This window comes from Taudactylus pleione, unplaced genomic scaffold (assembly GCF_031769625.1).
Source record: "Taudactylus pleione unplaced genomic scaffold, aTauple2 ptg000217l, whole genome shotgun sequence".
NCBI lineage: Eukaryota > Metazoa > Chordata > Amphibia > Anura > Myobatrachidae > Taudactylus > Taudactylus pleione.
In genome coordinates, this window is record NW_028284619.1 from 4,656,348 (window position 1) to 4,674,853 (window position 18,506).

General features: G+C 44.3%; 1 protein-coding gene across 1 annotated transcript in view; it reads right to left on the minus strand.

The window, feature by feature from the left end:
- Nucleotides 1-1,219: 1,219 nt before the first annotated feature.
- FAM107A (family with sequence similarity 107 member A) overlaps nucleotides 1,220-18,506 on the minus strand; it is an 80,519-nt gene continuing 63,232 nt past the window's right edge. Inside the window, exons 2-4 of the mRNA XM_088478693.1 lie at nucleotides 9,495-9,669; nucleotides 5,640-5,796; nucleotides 1,220-4,043 (exon numbers count right to left, since the gene is read on the minus strand). Coding sequence (XP_088334819.1) covers nucleotides 4,026-4,043; nucleotides 5,640-5,796; nucleotides 9,495-9,669 — 350 coding nt within the window. The 3' untranslated portion in view covers nucleotides 1,220-4,025. The remainder of the gene's footprint in view (nucleotides 4,044-5,639; nucleotides 5,797-9,494; nucleotides 9,670-18,506) is intronic.

Consider the following 18,506-nt stretch of genomic DNA (forward strand, 5'->3'; position numbering starts at 1 on the left):
GGACATTAACCTTACAAATTCATGATAAATATTGTAAATTTTTCAAAATGATTAGGTGGATAATGCAATAAGTGGACAAAAACAAGGTTTACTTCACTTTCATTGGGATACCTATGTTATATAAGATACTATACTGATGCAGCTTTTAACAGTTAAGGGTTTTTTTCCACTTGCATTTTGTAAGTACAGATCGTTTCCTTGCTGACTGTAGTATTTTGGTGGATACCTGCGCAGGGAAAGCCAGCATTTGCTGTACTTGGAATAATCCTGGGACGTGCAAATGGCCAGGACCTCTGTGGACCAACTTTATCAACACAATACTAATGTACAATGTACTATAGTATTGTAACCTGTCAGTATTTTGTTGTGATTGATCAAGTGCAATTATACAGTGAAAGCAACTGTCTGATTGGTTAAATAATCTCCAACATGCTACTTAATGACAAATTCCACCCAAAACCTGGATGGAATTCAGTAAAATTATGCTATATTACAGAATGCTACTTACCTGGGGACCGGTCTTTCGCTTAACCTTGTGGTTTCCAGTGGCTCAGTTACGTAATCCTGTCTCTTATGAATAGAGAGTCACAGAAGCCTGCCTTATTCGAAGAGAGGAATATATCGCTCCACCATTGGAGGTGATAGCTGGGAACCCAGTCAATAATATACTGTAACTTTCAGGAAACACTCCTGTAGATGGTAAATAAGTTTATATGCTCATACAAACTAATTATTTCAACAAATGAGGTTACATGATGCAACAAGACTTTGGGGGTCGTCTACAGGTGTGCTGCCTAAACTGATACGACTGATAGTAATGTGTTACTATGGGCTTTATAAGGCCAGAACAGTGTAGAAAGGAGATGTGCGCCGACCCCGGTGTTTTGGTTTTGGATCCGGATTCATCTTCGTGTTTTGGTTTTGCAAAACTACCTAGCACCGGCCCTGGATTCCGAACTCGGTTTGACTCTGAACCCCTAAATTCGGTATTTGTCAGTCCTCTGAGAACAGTACCCGCACATCTCTAGTGTAGACTGTAGAGCACCAGAACTTTAAAATATTTTGTCGAAGGCGCTGTTTTATTGTACATGGACCCCAGGTAAGTAGCATTCTCTATTAAAGCATAATTTACTGAATTACGCTAAAAACTAAATTTTCAAGATTGCGTACAGTTATCATTTGTCTATAACATTACCATTCAATTCCAACAATGACAGTATTTCAGTAGTTGAAAAAAGTTTATATGTAAGCATCTGGTGTACAATTCTGAGAATAAAACTACAATAATCCCATTAGTACATAAAGTGCAACTTAGTATCCATTGTAGCAACAGTGGGCAAAATCAATATATAATGGTCCAGTTTACTTCGTTAAAAAAATACTTTGTGCTGTATTTAATAAACTGTAAGCAAATACTCTATGTCTATATATTTATTTTGATTAGAAGACTACATAGAAAAATAGCCGGTATCAAAGAGACACCAAAATAAATATGTTCTATTTAATTGCACAGGAGTAAACCATAATGTGATCAGACCGCATCGCTAAAGGGGAAGGATCATTAAATGACGAAACAGACAAAATATCTCTGGCAGCTCAATGTTAAGTAGCTTCATGGTACTACTGTACCTACCGGTGCTAACAGTGCTAATATCAGACTACAGGTACTTCATTTGTACTGCACCAATTAGTGGCTTATCAATTAATGTGTTACAATGTACACTGATGTGTCATAGCTTATAGCAACCAAAGAAATATTAGCTTTTATTTTTTAAACTGTTATAGAAATGACAGCTCTGATCTGATTGGTTGCTACGCTATAGAGCAAGCTTGCTCACAGTGCACCATGTTATTATATAAGCTGAGATTTCACGCAGGCACAAAAACTTTTGTCACTAAACTCCTGTCGGGGTTCTGACCGCCGGCATCCCGTACCCATCTCCTTTCTATCTCGTGGAAACAGGTACTGATGAATTAATAAATAAATAATTTGTAAAAATTCCACCAGTTAATACAAGTTTTCCCATATAAAAAGATTATGGTTTTCACAGCTCAGAGAGGATCATCCCAATATTGGGCGGAATTCAATTGTTTTAGCACGCCCGATCTCCCATCTAAAGTGACAGGAGATCGCGGGGCACTATTCAGTTGATGCCGATTATGGTGCTAATCGTACCCATAGAGGTCGGGTTTAGCTGCGTAAAACGGCTACCCCAGACCAAAGTGCAGGGCACAATCACGAAAAGTGCTGTATGGGCGCCCACATAAGTCAGTTTTCCCCCATTTCAGCTCGCACCCCCCGGGCGTGGAGGGGGCTGGAAACAATTGAATTCCGCCCATTTTGTCATCTCTTTCCAGTCAAAGCTACTGTACATGCACATACGTCTGTAGGGATGGGTACGGATGCTGGCGCTTGGGATCCCGGCGGTCAAAATCCAGACGCCGGCATCCCGACAGGGTTAGGATACCGACACATGCCGGTCAGTATCCTAACTCTCCCCCTCTCCCTACCCGGTGCCTAAACTTAACCTCTCCCTCCCTGCACCCTAAACCTAAACCTCCCCCTAATGCCCAAAACTAACCCTCCCCCTATCCCCGCGGTTGGGATACCGGCGCTGGGATTCCGACAGGTGTTGGGATTACGGCGCTGGCGTTCTGACCGCCGGAATCCCCGCGGTTGGAATATTGACCGGGTCCAGATAGGAAGATGATATGCAATCTCCTATCAATCAAATATATGCAGTCCACCCAAAACTGCAAAGAGAACTTGAATCCTGGAGTTGTTTGGACTGTGTGCAAGGCAAATATCTTTATGGGTTCTGGGAGAATTTGCCCCACTTGAATAGATCTATTTGGAGTACCCATCAAAATACCCATTTTAGCGTCCATAGATTTTTTTATTCGTAATCCTTATTATTAATATTGAGTTTAATTATCTAAACAAAGGAGAAGAAGATCTAAGGCTGCTCTGTAATGGGCAGTGAAACACCTTTTGTCATGATATATAGCTTTATAATGGTGAACTTGTGATCCTTCCCCTTCACTGATATGTATAAATTTTATATCATTAAGGCTTGATTACATATTGGCTTTAGCAATGCCTGAGAAATCCTCTACTGTACATCTCAAATTAAATTCTGCAACATCTAGTCATAGTATGACTATAGGAGACCATATTAGACTTCCACACTGCTCCCTCTACTGGTTAGAGAAAGGAGACTCTCGTGATTGAACTATCCATCAGCAAGGTTAAGAATGAGTGGCCTTTGTTCATTATTTCACTAAGATCCTGTGGTTGCTTTATGCAGGTAATACCATATTGTGTTAATATAGTAATAGGATGTACTACTCGTGGGCTGGTAACGCTACAGCAAAGGTGTTTTTTCTGGTCATGTGAAACCTCACGTAGCAGTTACAGATGATTGTGCAACACTCACAGCACATATCTCGGTATAGGACATGCAGAACATGTATGCAGTAAACCCAGCCTACTGATATGTATGTGTTTTGTTTCCCAGGCTGTGGATCAGATGCCCCATCGTCACTGGATTTGCATGACGCAGATTTCAATGGCGACCTACAAAGAATCTGAAGTCTCTTCTTTTCTGAATTACATGGAACTCAGCAATGCCCTGGGGTGAAGACACAGTAGGCAACACATCAGCTCAGCCATGAACCTCCACAGCCACGTGCAATTGCATGAAGATATGTCCGCTGGCGCTAGGGCAAAGCATCAACTACTCAACGCTGTGGCAGCTAAGTACAGGGTTATTATATCACTTCTGTAGATACAATCTTGTAGGTGTTTTGCTGTCTTGATGAGGGATAATTCCATAATGTCAAATCTGCAATGTCAGCCAAGTACACAAGTGCCCAAGTGTTGTCCGACATTCAGCGTCACATAGAACTTAATTCCCGGTTGGCAAATCTTACACGACTCTCTCATCGCTTGGAATCGTTGTTGTTCTTCTCAGGTTTTCTTTCACTTTGAGAAACTCTGGGGCATGGCCGTCTTCTTTAGGCTCCTATTCTTCTTTTTCAAGCTAATCAAAACAAGAACAAAAAAGTTTGCTCAAAGTTATCCCCATTACATTCCATAATTACAAAATGAGGCGTGTGACAGAGGTGTTACAGAACATGTTTATATGGTGTATTTGGGCAGATATAGGTGGTAGTGCACTTCTATCTGTGACAGACTGGTGAGGACACAGGAACTTAACTGCTGAGCCACAGTACAAAGTCCGTTTTCACCATACACCTCGATTTGCGCGTCTGCATTTGCAAAAAAAAAAACGGTTATATTTACAGAACAAGATGACAATTGTGGATGAGCAGCTGTGTGCAGACGCCGAGAGTAGGGATCGGGCATTGTGACATTATTGCTTTACATTGACGTATCTGCAGAGCAGGTGAAAAATGAGGGTTCATTTTGTGGAGCGAGGTTACTGAAATAGGATAAAGTGGAACATTTTCATTGTGTTCCTTCCTGCGCTGAAACGCAGCCACTTCCACTCCACAAAAGACCCCGGGAATTATTTACAAAGCAGCGGCTTTTGTAAGCTGCCGCTTCCCAGCAGGTTGCGGGGAAAAATATCACCCACAGTCAGTGTAAAGCACGCCGGGAAGCAGTGGCTTACAAAAGCCAATACTTCGTTTAAAAAAAAAAAGGCCCCTGAGTTTTTCAGGATCTTGCATCATGATCATTGACGTAGGCTGGAGACAGCGTAGGGAGTGCCACAGCGGACCTAGCCACCACTGGGTCATGGACTACTCACTTGTGTGACCTGGGCAGTGAGTAGTGTATGTCCCAGAGGGGCAGGGGGGAATCCATTACCCGGCAAGGGGGGGTTTCTTTGAGGTACTCCCTGTGCTGGCTTCTGCGTACGCCTATGATTTAAATAGGGTATATTTTTCAGTTTCATGTTGCACTTCAGCTTAGAAGCATCTTTTTCAGGTGCAGATCAGGCAACGCAGTAATACGTTTTTCAGTTTTATACACACATTTATGTATGTGTGTCTGCTGTGAAGGCTTTTAACACTTTCAACATTTAAGTTTTTTATTTTCCTCAATAGAGTATATGCAAGGAGATACTGTATGTTTATCATCAATAACATAAGCTCCTAAGCAAAAACATGAGCCTTAACACTACACTAAGGGATATCCTAAATAGGATATTTAAAAGGGGGTTTACAACTTCGTAAATACACCCTTAAGTGCTTATCTGCGATGGTGACATCAGCTGGGTTTTCTAGGATGCATTAGGTTTAATCGGGCATTTTATTCTGTTCAATGCATTTCAGGCCAATGCAATGGAATCTTCATCTCTCAATGACTGTCAGGTTCTAGCATGATAAGGAGGTAAAGACAGACTGCTAGGATGGTTATGGTGGAGATAGGTAAACAATAAAACAGCCCCAAAATGTGTTTTAGCAAAGCTAGTTAGATAAATGAAAATATAAAAATGATTATTAGTTTTTGTATGTATTTAATCATTGCACCAGAATTAAGCAACCTGTTGAGCTGCAACTGCTATGGAACTACAAGTCCCAGCATGGCTTGCCAGCCAAAGGCTGGAGAGCCACAGGTCTCTGAGTGACTGTATTAATACAGAGAGCGCTATGCACCGAGAAACAGGTACCTGTTCGAGCCTCTGCTGTCTCTTTAACAACTCCTGTTCAAACGGAGACTGCAGCTTCTTGGTCTCCTCCTCCTCTCTCTTCTGTTGCATTATCTTGTCTCGTCGTCGATTCTCAAGAACGCGCTGTAACTCTGGCTTCTTGTCAATGCTCACACCTCTGGTAGGGACAATCGGGTTTGTTAGAAGACAGGAATGCAAGAGGCCTAATCATATTCTTCTACACTCGGGTATAATGAAGTGTCATAAATAAAATTCAAAGGGAACACTCAGTTTGAAAATTATCAGATAGAAAACCACGGTCCTAACTGAGTGGAGTTTGTATATTCTCCCAGTGCTTGTGTGTGTTCCCTCCGGGTCCTCTGGTTTTCTCCCACAATCCAAAAATATAATTGGCAGGTGACAAAAACTAACCCAAGTGTGTATGTGTGTGGTAAGGAATTTAGGGCCTGATTTAGCATGGATCAGCGGTGATATGCAAATGCACTGCGATCGCAGTATAACATTGCGATCACAGCCTCACATAAGGACGTCCACTTTCCCTTGTCTCACATCCATATTACTTAGCAATATAGCGAAGCAATCGGTAACATCAGACCCATATGCACACTTGCACAAGCCCAGATCTTACTCAGCAATTGGTAACAGCTACGTACGCTATCAGTGCTATCAGGGCCGTTTCTAGGGGCGGGCGACCCGTGCAATCCGACTCCTGCATGAGCGCTAGCCTGTGACAGCCTGTCTCCCTCCTCAACCAATCGGGCGGCACTACAGTAACTTCACGCGCACACGGCTATGGCTGCTTACGGCATCGCAATGGATAAGTTATGCCCGCCCCTTCAACGGCGTTGCAATGCACTGGCACGCCTGCTTTCGCCCTCCCCCCCTCCATCACCACCCACAAACAGCACTTCCTGTCAATCACTCTGCTATATGTCTGCGTAGCCTCTGCTATCGCAGTGCATAATTCACGCACTGCAATGCATACGCATGCACAGAACGCAACAATCGGCCGATTGCTTGTGTATTAGCAACTGCGATCCTTGCTGAATCAGGCCCTTTGATTGTAAGCTCCACTAGGGCAAAGACTAATTTGAATGGCTGAATATTCTCTGTAAATTGCTTCAGGATACTGTATGTGTGCGCTATACAAATAGCTGGAAATAAACAATACTGTAAAAGAAGCAATGTTTCAGCATACTTTACATCAATAGTTTTAAAAGTCTTCAGGCTTTTTACATTTATAGTGGATAAAATAATTTCTGAAATAATATAATGACCATGTTCTGGGAATTATTTTACTGTAGCATGTAAATATATTGTGTTAGTAAGACAATAATATATAACCCACATATTAAAAACATTGCTGCAGTCTTACTAAAGGAGATGCACTACAGTTTTCTGCCACTAGATGGTGCATCTGCACAATGTAATAGCACAATAGCATCATACAGGTTTTATTTAATCATGGCAGCGAATGTTTGTTCCGATTGTGAAAAAAAAAAAAACATTCCCTCTAAAAATATTCTGTGCCCCTTCTGATTAGACTGAAGTGTCAGGAGCATCTGAACTTGACACCCACACAGATACTTCTGTGGCAGGACTAAAGAACAATATGAATGTAGAGCTCTGTATCATTGTGTAATGTATCCATAATGAGGGCTACTGGACTGCATGCGCCTGTTACATCTAAATGTGAACACATCGGGCATGAATGTAAAGGTTACTTGTCAGGCAGGATTTCCTGGTGACCTTATCGTCCGACTTCTTCTTGAATTGTAAATGAAGATCCATACTAAGCTGACAACTGCTTTTCCAGGATAATAGATAACCCAACTTTTGGCTTTAGATAAGATCCTGTACTAAACAGTCATTACAGTACTTTCCATCCAGCAACAGCATTAATACTGCTTGGGCCTCGGGGGTCTGTAGTTTTCACTTGAATTACATCTTATTAATGGCATTTAGAATTTTAGAGTAAAAGCAATTTAAAAATATATAATTTCATGTTTTCTACCAAGATTTCTTATGAAAGTTTCTTCTCTTTTTTTTCTTCAGACAGGACAATATTCTTCTTCTTTTAATATTGAGTGTTAATCTAGGCTCCATATTACATTTATTGCATTTATTAATGCATGTAAAGGAGTCTAAAAGGTGCCCATACACGGTGCGATATAGCAGCCGATCCGACGGATTGGTACGATATCGCTGCTATATCGCACCATGTGTGGGCATGATACCAGCCAGTGCGCAATCCCGTGGGGTCGTACATCGCACCTCCAGATCTTACTGCTTGTTCACTTGATCTGGGGATGTGATGTACGATCCCATACAGTGCTATGCGGGTCGGGGAGGGTGCCTGTATATTGGGCGGTCGGCCACCCAATCGCTCCGTGTGTATGGACCGCCCAAGATGTCGGCCGTCTGATCGCAGGTCGCGACGCAAGGTGCATGTCGCACCATGTATGGACGGCTTGACACTGGAGAGCATTTTATCTGGTGTCGAATAATCCGCTATTGCATTCACGAGCTTGGGGAGCGTTCCAGGAGCGTTCCGATTCCCTTAACATATTGGGCCTGATTCTAATCTGTACGTATCTACGGCCGTTCTCCGTACGCCCAGGGCAATCTACTCACTTTCATTTGCAAATGCGAGAATCTGCCGAAGTGTGCAGAAAATCTGTGCATCTGGAAGTGGTCGCCTATTCTGCCCACTGGGCTTCAGTCATCATTAGAATGTGGACTTGCGCCACGCTAGATGCAAAAGATCCATGAGAAACAGGCATCTTATTTCTGCCCAAACACTACGATCACGCATGGAAGTTGAATTACCCAAACACTACACTCAGACATAATGGGTCAGTTCTTTCCAAACTTATATTAGCCGCGCAATTAACACCCAGAAATGCCCATTTTACGGAAAGTGTGGTACTTCAACAGACCAATCAATCTGATTGCAGGAGCTATCCCCGTTGGTTAGTATAAGCCTGATCCGGCCCATGCACAGTTGCCACTTTGTTTACCCAATAGCTTCTGCTGATTAAAATGATAAGCGGCATGCCTATCAAATGTGTCTTGTTCGCGAAATGCTATGCTACAGTGTCACAGCCGCTGACACTAACGTAGCATTTTGCATGCAGATGCACCCTCAGTTGCACACAGAATACAGGCATGCCGCATATCATTATAATCAGTAGAAACTGCGTGTGTATCCTATTCATATTGCTGTGTGAATTAGATGCATTTGAAAGTAAAAAGTGCGCTACCAAGATCGGGCCGACATATCGTCTAATGTGTACTCACTACACGTGTTGCGCGCTCCCGTGGGATCATCAATCATTTTCGTCAGCTTGGCCCCACTTGCAGATCAATCTGACAATGCGACTGACAACCCCATGCAGCGAGATGCGGCAGGGGCCAACACATCAGGCGCTCAGGCACCGGATCGTCTAATGTGTATGCCGTCCGATACGTCAGCCCGTCGGGAGGGGAATGTCAGTCGCGATTCGTGGGTCTGTGGGGAGTGGCCTAAATCATGCAATTCACCTAATTTTAGCCCCGCCTCTCTGTCCGGACACGAGATTCCCCGTATTATCTCCCCATTCTAACGACTTCACTAGGAAGTGAGCGGAATGCGGGAGATCTGCCTACTCTTCTGGAGGTGCGGGGGACTCCCAGAAAAATCCTAAGTCTCTTTCAACTTCCGGAACATTAGGCAAATATGATCTTAGTAAATACATTTTTATTAAACTAAATAGAATATAATAATTCAATATTAGTTAATAAATTAAACCAAGCCAGAAGCCATTAGACGCTATACATTCACAACTTCATAAAGTAGTAAAATAGAAAACTTACCTCCGATGGTTCATAAGCAGTTCTCGGTGGAGCTCCTGGTGACTTCTAGATGCTTTTACAGGATTCAGGAGCTTCTTAGGCTTGATAAGCTCAGTGTTTCCTTCAAGATAATCAGGATGTGCCAGAATACTCCCTATATCCGGTGGCTCCCTCTGTATATCAGAATACATGGAGGCTGCAGAAACGAAAAGGGAGTGAGCTGGCAAAGTGACAGCATTGTAGTACTGACTAGTTACTTTCTTAAAAGATGAATGAATGAATGAATGAATGAATGGGGGTGTGCTGGGAACCGACACTCTCAGCCAATCACACTCTATGAAGAGTGATTGAGAGTGACCCAAGTCCGTCATTTTGTAATTTTTCAAAGACCATGGATGCTACATGGAAGGAAGAAGACCTGAACTCAGAGACACCAGCAGGAGGCGCCTCCTGTGGAATTTACATTTTGCCGCGCAGCTGCTACATACAAAGGTGAAAAACATGTATGTGTCACTGACAACAAATGTCAAAATTCTTGAAACAAAGTTATATTCATGCCAATGACGCAGTAGGTAATACAAGATAGGAAATAACTTCTCTTCTTTAATTCGGTGTTTGCTTCCTCAAAGTGTGTGATACAATAGAGTAGAGTACTTTGCTGCAAACAGGGTCATTTTTGATCCACTCTGAGTGGGCCCTTTTGTCCTAGCAATGTATTAATGCAATTTACATTCAATAACACATTGTTCCATGAATTATACATGAATTCCTTGTTAAAATTAACTTAGTGGTTGTGGTACAGGAGAACAGGAGAACAGGAGAGAGAGAGAGAAGAGAGAGAAGAGAGAGAAGAGAGAGAAGAGAGAGAAGAGAGAGAGAGAGAGAGAGAGAGAGAGAGAGAGAGAGAGACTTATTTAATACTAGTACCAAATGCAACTGTGCCTATTTTCAGATTGTTTCCTTTAATATTACAGAGTCTTTCTAGACCCATGATCGATTTTCTTTTTACAACACACAATTATTTTCTCCTAGATGGATAGAAAATGAGCCTGTGAGGTTCTCTAATAATAGTAATTTAAAATCATAAAGTCAAATACTATTAATTGTGTATCATGCAAGATTGTATAATATTCCAGGTAGGCTGGTGGCTCGCATGATATCACAGGCTGTCTGGGTGCCACCTGAAGCAGCAACTTATAAGTTATTTTCTTTACTTTTACTTTTTTTTTTCTTTTTAAATTCAATATTCTTTTATTAAATTTCCCATATCAAAAAAATAAGACCAATACAACAGACAACATATAGAATACATACACATTGCACATCATAGGTTTTAATCATACACTTGATACAATTACATACAGTACATCAAGGCAAAATAATAATATGTTCTCTGCTCCCCCCCCACCCGCCGCATCCCCTGCCTAAGCCAAACAAACTACAGAATGGACATAGAAGATGAATCTATAGGCGAGTATCCACTACTAGATATACAAATGAGAGCACGATTACGACATTGTAATTGTGCTCTCGTTTGTATATCTAGTGATGTGCCTAGACTAAACATTCACTTGTTCAGTCCAGGCACATCCATTATCCCCGGGATCGTCAGGTTGACCAGCATGTACGGGCGATGATAGATGTCGGTAGCGACCAGCGTGCACGCGCATCGCTGGTTGCTTCCTACCAAAATATGCCCGATGCATGCGCGATTTGCAAGCGATTGCACAATAACGACGTCGTTATCGTGCAATCGCTTGCTAAAATCGCCTAGTTGATACCCCCCTTATCTCTGACAAATTTGTTAATTATTTCAAATTAATCCACTTATACCAGATTTTACCAAACTTTTGTTCCGCTTGTCTGACCAAATATGAAAATACTTCTAATGGTGGGTACACACTCGCAGATATATTGGCCGATCAATTAATATATCTGTGACCTGTGGGGTGGTGGTGGGGAATATAGGGAGCCAGCAGTGAGTGTCGTGCGGGAGCCACCAGCCCTGTCAGAGGGAGCTGGGAGTGGGGGGAGAGGCCGACGTCTTAGGGGGCTGCTGACTACAGAGTTTATAGTTATATATATTAAAAGATCATTGCGCCAGCCTGAAGAGCCAGCTCCACATTGTCGGGCCGGCCCCAGCTTACATGTGCTCTTACCGGTGGCTGGCCACTCCCCATGGACCAGCGTCCACCTCTGCAAGAGATCCTCTAATCCCAGCATCATCGGGGGGTTCCGTGCTGTGCAGTGATATCCTCGGGGAAAGGAAGTTAGAGGTGCCGCAGCATGGGATACAGCATGGATTTACTCAGGGAAGATCATGCCAAATAAATCTTATTGATTTTTTTGACTGGGTGACCAAAGTAATAGATCAAGGGGGAGCCGTAGATGTAGCTTATCTAGACTTTAGTAAGGCTTTTGACACGGTCCCACATCGCAGAATGATAAACAAACTGGAAAGCTTGGGATTGGATTCTATGACTGTTGAATGGATAAGATTTTGGTTGCAGGATAGGAAACAGAGAGTTGTAGTAAATGGAGTGTATTCACAGAAGGGAAAGGTAACCAGTGGAGTACCCCAGGGATCAGTACTTGGGCCAATGCTTTTTAATATATATGTTGGTGATATTGCAAATAATATTAAAGGTAAAGTATGTCATTTTGCTGATGACACAAACATATGCAACCGGGTAGACACACCAGGAGGGGTAAGACAAATGACTGAGGATCTGTGTAGACTAGAGGAATGGGCAAGAACATGGCAACTACAGTTTAATATAAAAAAAATGCAAAATCATGCACTTGGGTCCCAATAACCTAAAGGCTAAATATAGTATTAAGGACACTATAATAGAAAATACAGAGGAGGAAAGGCATTTAGGAGTTACCATTTCAGAAAACTTGAAGGCAGGCAAGCAATGTACCAAAGCAATGAGGAAGGCAAGTCAGATGCTTGGTTGCATAGGGAGAGGAATCAGTAGCAGGAAAAAAAGAAGTGATAATGCCACTGTATAGGTCCTTGGTACGGCCTCATCTAGAATACTGTGCCGCTGGGCGCGGGACTGGTGCTGTTGCTGACTCTTGGTACCGCCCCATGCCCTGCACCCCAGACCTGCCCTGCTGGTCCCTGACTGCTCCCTGTGCCACTGACAGCTACCTATGTCCCTGACATTCCTCTGACTGCTCCCGACCCTATGCCACTGCCTGCTCCACTGTCCAGCCCAGTGTACCTCACCATTACTGACCTACCTCACTGTGCCCATCTCCCACCCCTTTCTCACTGCCCTCTTCCTAACCCCCCATCCCAGTGTCTTCCACCCTGCCAGCCCAGTGTTTCCCCCTTCCCTCCCCCAACCAGCCCACTGCCCGAGCAAGACCCCCCCAGCCAGTACAGTCAGTGTCCCCCCATTCAGTCCAGTGTACCCTCTTCTCCAGCCTAGTGTCCTCCCGCCTCCATCTCACTGCCCCTTCCCATGCAGCCCAGTGCCACCCTATATATCACCCACTGCCTCTCCCTGTCACCCACTGTCTCTCTCCATCACCTTCTCCTCCCTGTTACCCACTGCCTCTCCCAGTCATCCTTTCCTGTCAGCCACTGCCTCTGCCGGTCACCCTTTCCTGTCACTCACTGCCTCTCCCCATCACCCTTTCCTGTTACTCACTGCCTCTCCCCATCACCCTTTCCTGTTACTCACTGCCTCTCCCCATCACCCTTTCCTGTCACCCACTGCCTCTCCCCGTCACCTTTACCTGTCACCCACTGCCTCTCCCCGTCACCTTTTCCTGTTACTCACTGCCTCTCCCCATCACCCTTTCCTGTTACTCACTGCCTCTCCCCATCACCCTTTCCTGTTACTCACTGCCTCTCCCCGTCACCCTTTCACGTTACTCACTGCCTCTCCCCATCACCCTTTCCTGTTACTCACTGCCTCTCCCCATCACCCTTTCCTGTCACTCACTGCCTCTCCCCGTCACCCTTTCCTGTCACTCACTGCCTTTCCCCATCACCCTTTCCTGTTACTCACTGCCTCTCCCCATCACCCGTGTGAGCCCCTGCCAGCCTGGACCTGTGACCTGTAGGTGGGGGCAGATACGACCATCGTGAGTCACTGTCAGAGGTAGCCTCAACTAGCGGCCTCTGTGCAAAAAAAATTATTATATATACAGGATGCGGTCAATATGCCAACCACGAGAATTCCGGATCCCGACACTTGTCAGAATCCCGATGCCAGCATCCAGACCGCCGGAATCCCGAAGGTAAGTAGCGATGTTAGGGGGCCGGGTTAGGTTTAAGGGAAGGGGGAGGTTAGCTTTAGGCATTAGGGGGGGAGGTTAGGGTCAGGCACATGGGAGGGTTATGGTAGGGAGAGGGGGAGGGTTAGAATATTGATCGACAAGTGTCTGTATTCTAACCGTGTCGGGATGCCGGCATCAGGATTCTGACTGCCGGGATCATGAGTGCCGACATCCCGAACCCATCCCATATACACTATGCAATACACACCCAGCGGTCAGGGCCGGATTTCCCGCTAGTCATCCTAGGCGCTCGCCTAGGGCCCGGCAGGACCCAAGGGGCCCGTGGACGGGCCCCTTTGCCCTTAGAAATTACTCGATCACAGTCATGACGTCACGCAGTCCCGCCTCCTCCTCTCCCAGAGAGTCCCGCGCTTCTGTCTCTCTGTCAAGGAGAGAGACAGTACGTGGCCCGGCAGCCTACCTGCGGCTGCTTGCGGGGAGAAGCCGGGTGTGCACACTTGCACAGAGACAGAGTGACTCAACGGGTGCACAGCCCGCCCGCCGCCCTGTCCCTCGCTTCTGATAATCCGTCCATCACCCATCTAGCCGGGCCCCATCGCAGCCACTCTGCCAGCCTTTCAGGACCGCCGCCGCCCACCTGCAGCACCCAGCAAGGCCAGGCAGTTAGGGCCTATGAAAATGTATATCTCAATGGGAGCAAATATATATATATATATATATATATATATATATATATATGTTTTTTTATTATTATTATTATTATTATTATTTATTTATTTTTTTCTCCTCTAGTGACATTGTAAAAACTGCATATATCCAGTAGGTGTCACTAGGTCAAGACTTGACCTGGTGACACCTACTGGATTTATACACAGATTTTACAATGTCACTAGATTATATATTTTATATAATTTGCTGAGTTACTACCTATTGTGAAGGTGTTTTTATCTTATTTTCTGTTCCCTCACCTTCTCCTGTCTCCCTCTGTTCATCCCCCTTTCCTACAGTCTCACACTAGTTTTTCTCCTGTCTTCCTCGGTTCATTTGACCCCCTATCATCCCGTCTCGCCTATAACACTCTGTATGTATGTATGTATGTATGTATATACACACACACACATACATACATTCACAAACATGCACATTCCTTTCATGTATATATATGTTACAGGATGATATATATATATATATATGTATATATAATGTGATCTAGGAAGACTGTAGTAACTGTGCATATAGTACAGTAGGTATCACTGGAGCAAGATAAGGAAAACCTGGCCCTCCCCGTGTGGAAAAGAATAGGCGGCATTCTTTTGTCTCCAAAAAAACGTGTATTGATCACCGATGGATTAAATACATAGGGCCTGATTCAGACACACTCGCGAGCGGCTGTCCGCTCGCAAGTGGGTCGATGTTATGGACTGAGCATGCGCACGACGGAGGGAGCTCCGTCGTGCGCATGCGCCAGACGTGACGAGCGAAGGAAAGTCCTTCGCTCGTTGTGTCCGATCAAAGGGGGCGTGCTGTCAATGTTGATTGACAGCACGCCACCTTTGGTGGGCGTGCCGGGGGCGTGCCTCCCTGACGGGGGCGTTCCCACGGGAACGCCTCCCGTCAGAAGCCGGCCCACTGACATCACTAGTGATGTCAGTGGGAGTGATTTTGGCTCTGATAGAGCCAAAATTACTCCGGAGCTTGCGGTTGAAAACCTCAACCGCAGGCTCCGGCTCGCAAATTCGATGGTCGCGATGGTCTCGACCATCGCGACCATCACAATGCACGCTCGTATAGCCTGTGGGTGGTGACCCACAGCTATACGAGCGTCCAGGAGGACGCTCCATGAAAATGGAGCCCGGCCCTCATTCAGAGCGTGCGCTCTGCTCAGAGCGTACGGCTCTGAATGAGGGCCATAGTCAACGTTTCAAGGTCCTAAGACCTTTTCGTCAGGATTCAAGAGTGCCGCCTATTCCTTTCCACAGATCGGACAGGTTTCCTTTGGAGAAATAAAACGGTATATATTGATGCGTGCATATAATATGATGTGTGCGTCTTGCTCCAGTGACACCTACTGTAATATATGCACAGGATTGTTTGATGGAGGGGGCCCCTAAACAATGTCTTGCCTAGGGCCCCGTGAGGTCTAAATCCGGCTCTGCCAGCGGTCTCTGTGCAAAAAAAAAAATATTATATATCAACTGTGTAGTACACACCAATGCTGAATACAAATACAAGCCTGGGTGGAGAAGCTCTCAGACAGCCATTTTAGAAAATATATAATACAGAGGCCCTCATTCAGAACCGCTAGCAAAAAGCTTTTGCTTTTGCGAGCGGCCAGGTGATGGTCGTGACCATCGGGCTTGCGACGAGATCCTTGTGGTAGGGTCTCGTCTGCCGCAAGCCCCAGTGAGCCGGAAGCTCACTACTGACACAAACTGAACTAGGGCCGCCACACATGGCAGGCGTTTCTTCAGCCACCCTCCCACCCCGCCTACAAAACGGGGTGAGCTGTCGATCAACATCGACAGACGCCCCGTTTGTAGCGAGCCCCGGAGCAAGTGAATTTCTCACTCGCTACGGGGCTTGCGCACGCACATTGTGCACGCCGCATCTGCGCAATGCACAACCATCGACCCGCTTGCGAGTGCATAGCGCTTGCGAGCGGGTCTGAATGAGGGCCAGAGACAGGACCAATAAACCGATAGAGGGACACCTTAAATCGGTGGAGACATTAGTATTCTTTTTATTATTATTATAAAAAAAAAAAAAAAACTTCCCTACTGCCCAATTTAAAATATAAAAAATTATTTTTGCGGAATAAAATTTTGATTGATGAAACCAAGCAAAGTTAACACTCTCAGTTGTGCTCAAGATATTTAGGGGTCCATTTACTAAGCAGTGTTAGGAGACAGAGTGAAATGAGATAAGGTACCAGCCAATCAGATCGCAACTGCCATGTCACAGGCTGTGTTTGAAAAATGACAGTTGGGAGCTGATTGGCTGGTATCTTATCTCATTTCACTCTGTCTTCTAACACTGCTTAGTAAATGGACCCCTTAGAATTACTACTGTTCTCTCCTGGTGTAACCCAGGCACATATACTACTTATACTTTACAGTTTTACTATTTTGTTTGCAGCTTGAAGTATGAAGCAGAAAAATCAAGTTTTAAAATTGTGGAGGTAGAGCTGCACTAATGTGGCCGCCATCTTAGGGTTCCCAAAGCCACACCCCTGACCCATACCTTTATCTTTTAAAGTATATCTAAACGTAGATAGTATTTATTTTTATTTGCCTTATGACACAAGGTGCTATGACACAGATGCTGGTACAGAAGCAGAGGACAACAGGAGAATAGAGGGCTTATTTCCTTTCCCTGCTCTTCAATAGGCCAGCCCACTATGTACGTTACAGGAATATTTCACACAGATGATCTGCCAGTGTGTACGGAGTAAAAGATTAATTGGCCAATGTCCTCACAACAGATATATCTTTAGATGGCAGTGACGGTTGTTCAGTGTGTATGAACAACCATTTTCTACAGATATATCTGCAGATCGGTTGATCTGCAGATATATCTTTCAGGTGTGTACCCAGCTTTAGGAGCCAGGGTGGTATTGACTAACGATATTTATTGTTTAAACACTGGAACTTCCTGGGCCATCCACGTACGGGCTATACATACTGTAGCTAGGCTGCATAGATTCACAATATATTGTAGAGTGTGTCTATCCGGCCCATTTTCATCAACTATGCCTAGTAAACACACATTTGCTGAAAAAACAGCCCTCGGATCCCCAGTATCTGATATAGCCCGTAATACTTGAGCCCAGAAATGTAGAACCTGTGGACAATCCCATACCAAATGTAAGAAAGTACAGTCATCAGGCCCATATTTAGGGCACTTATAGTTTGTCCTCCCGCAAATGTATGTAAACGTATTGGAGTAATATATACCCTATGCAATATAAACAGGTGTATTTGTTGAAAACAAATAGAGACCGTAGATACCTGTGGGCATTTCGATGCCATTTTACACTCATCCTCGCATAGGGCCCCCAAATCATTCTCCCATTTAGTTCTAAGATCCAATAACTCCTCTGAATGCTAAGCATCCAGCAAAAAATAATAAACAATTAGATAAAGATCTATATGAGTCAGTAGTCATTATACACTTTTTTAAAGAGGAATCAATAATATCTGAAAATTGAGCAGACAAGGCATGCCTTAACTGAAGAAATCTAAAAAAAAAATAAAAAATAACCAGTGGGAATGCTGAACTCTCGTTGTAACTGCGAGAATGATTTCAACACCATTGAAGAGTATAATTGACCCACTGAGACCACTCCCCACTCACTCCAGACCTTACGGACCTGAATTCCCTCTAATTCGCGCAACATCTTGGACTGCCAAAGAGGTGTAGATCTAAGCCCCCTTCACCCAACAGCTACCTAGCGTATTCCCAAATTCAAGTCGCCTGGGCAATAAGAGGAATGTTATTACGAAACACCTTACCACTTACCACTCAACATCTGTAACGGTGTGTGAGAAACTCCTAGTTGTGCAACCATTAAATTAGGCAATGCTAATGGATCCAGATATCTAATCCACCACCATAGGAGAGCCAACTGGGCAGCATAATAATATAAATGAAAATGGGGAGTGCCAAGTCCACCCCAATTTCTAGGCCTTGTTAAGTTTTATTAAGTTTTATTCTGGCCCACTTTTCAGCCTAAATCAGAGACCAAACTATATGTCTAAAGATTGCTATTGGGAGATA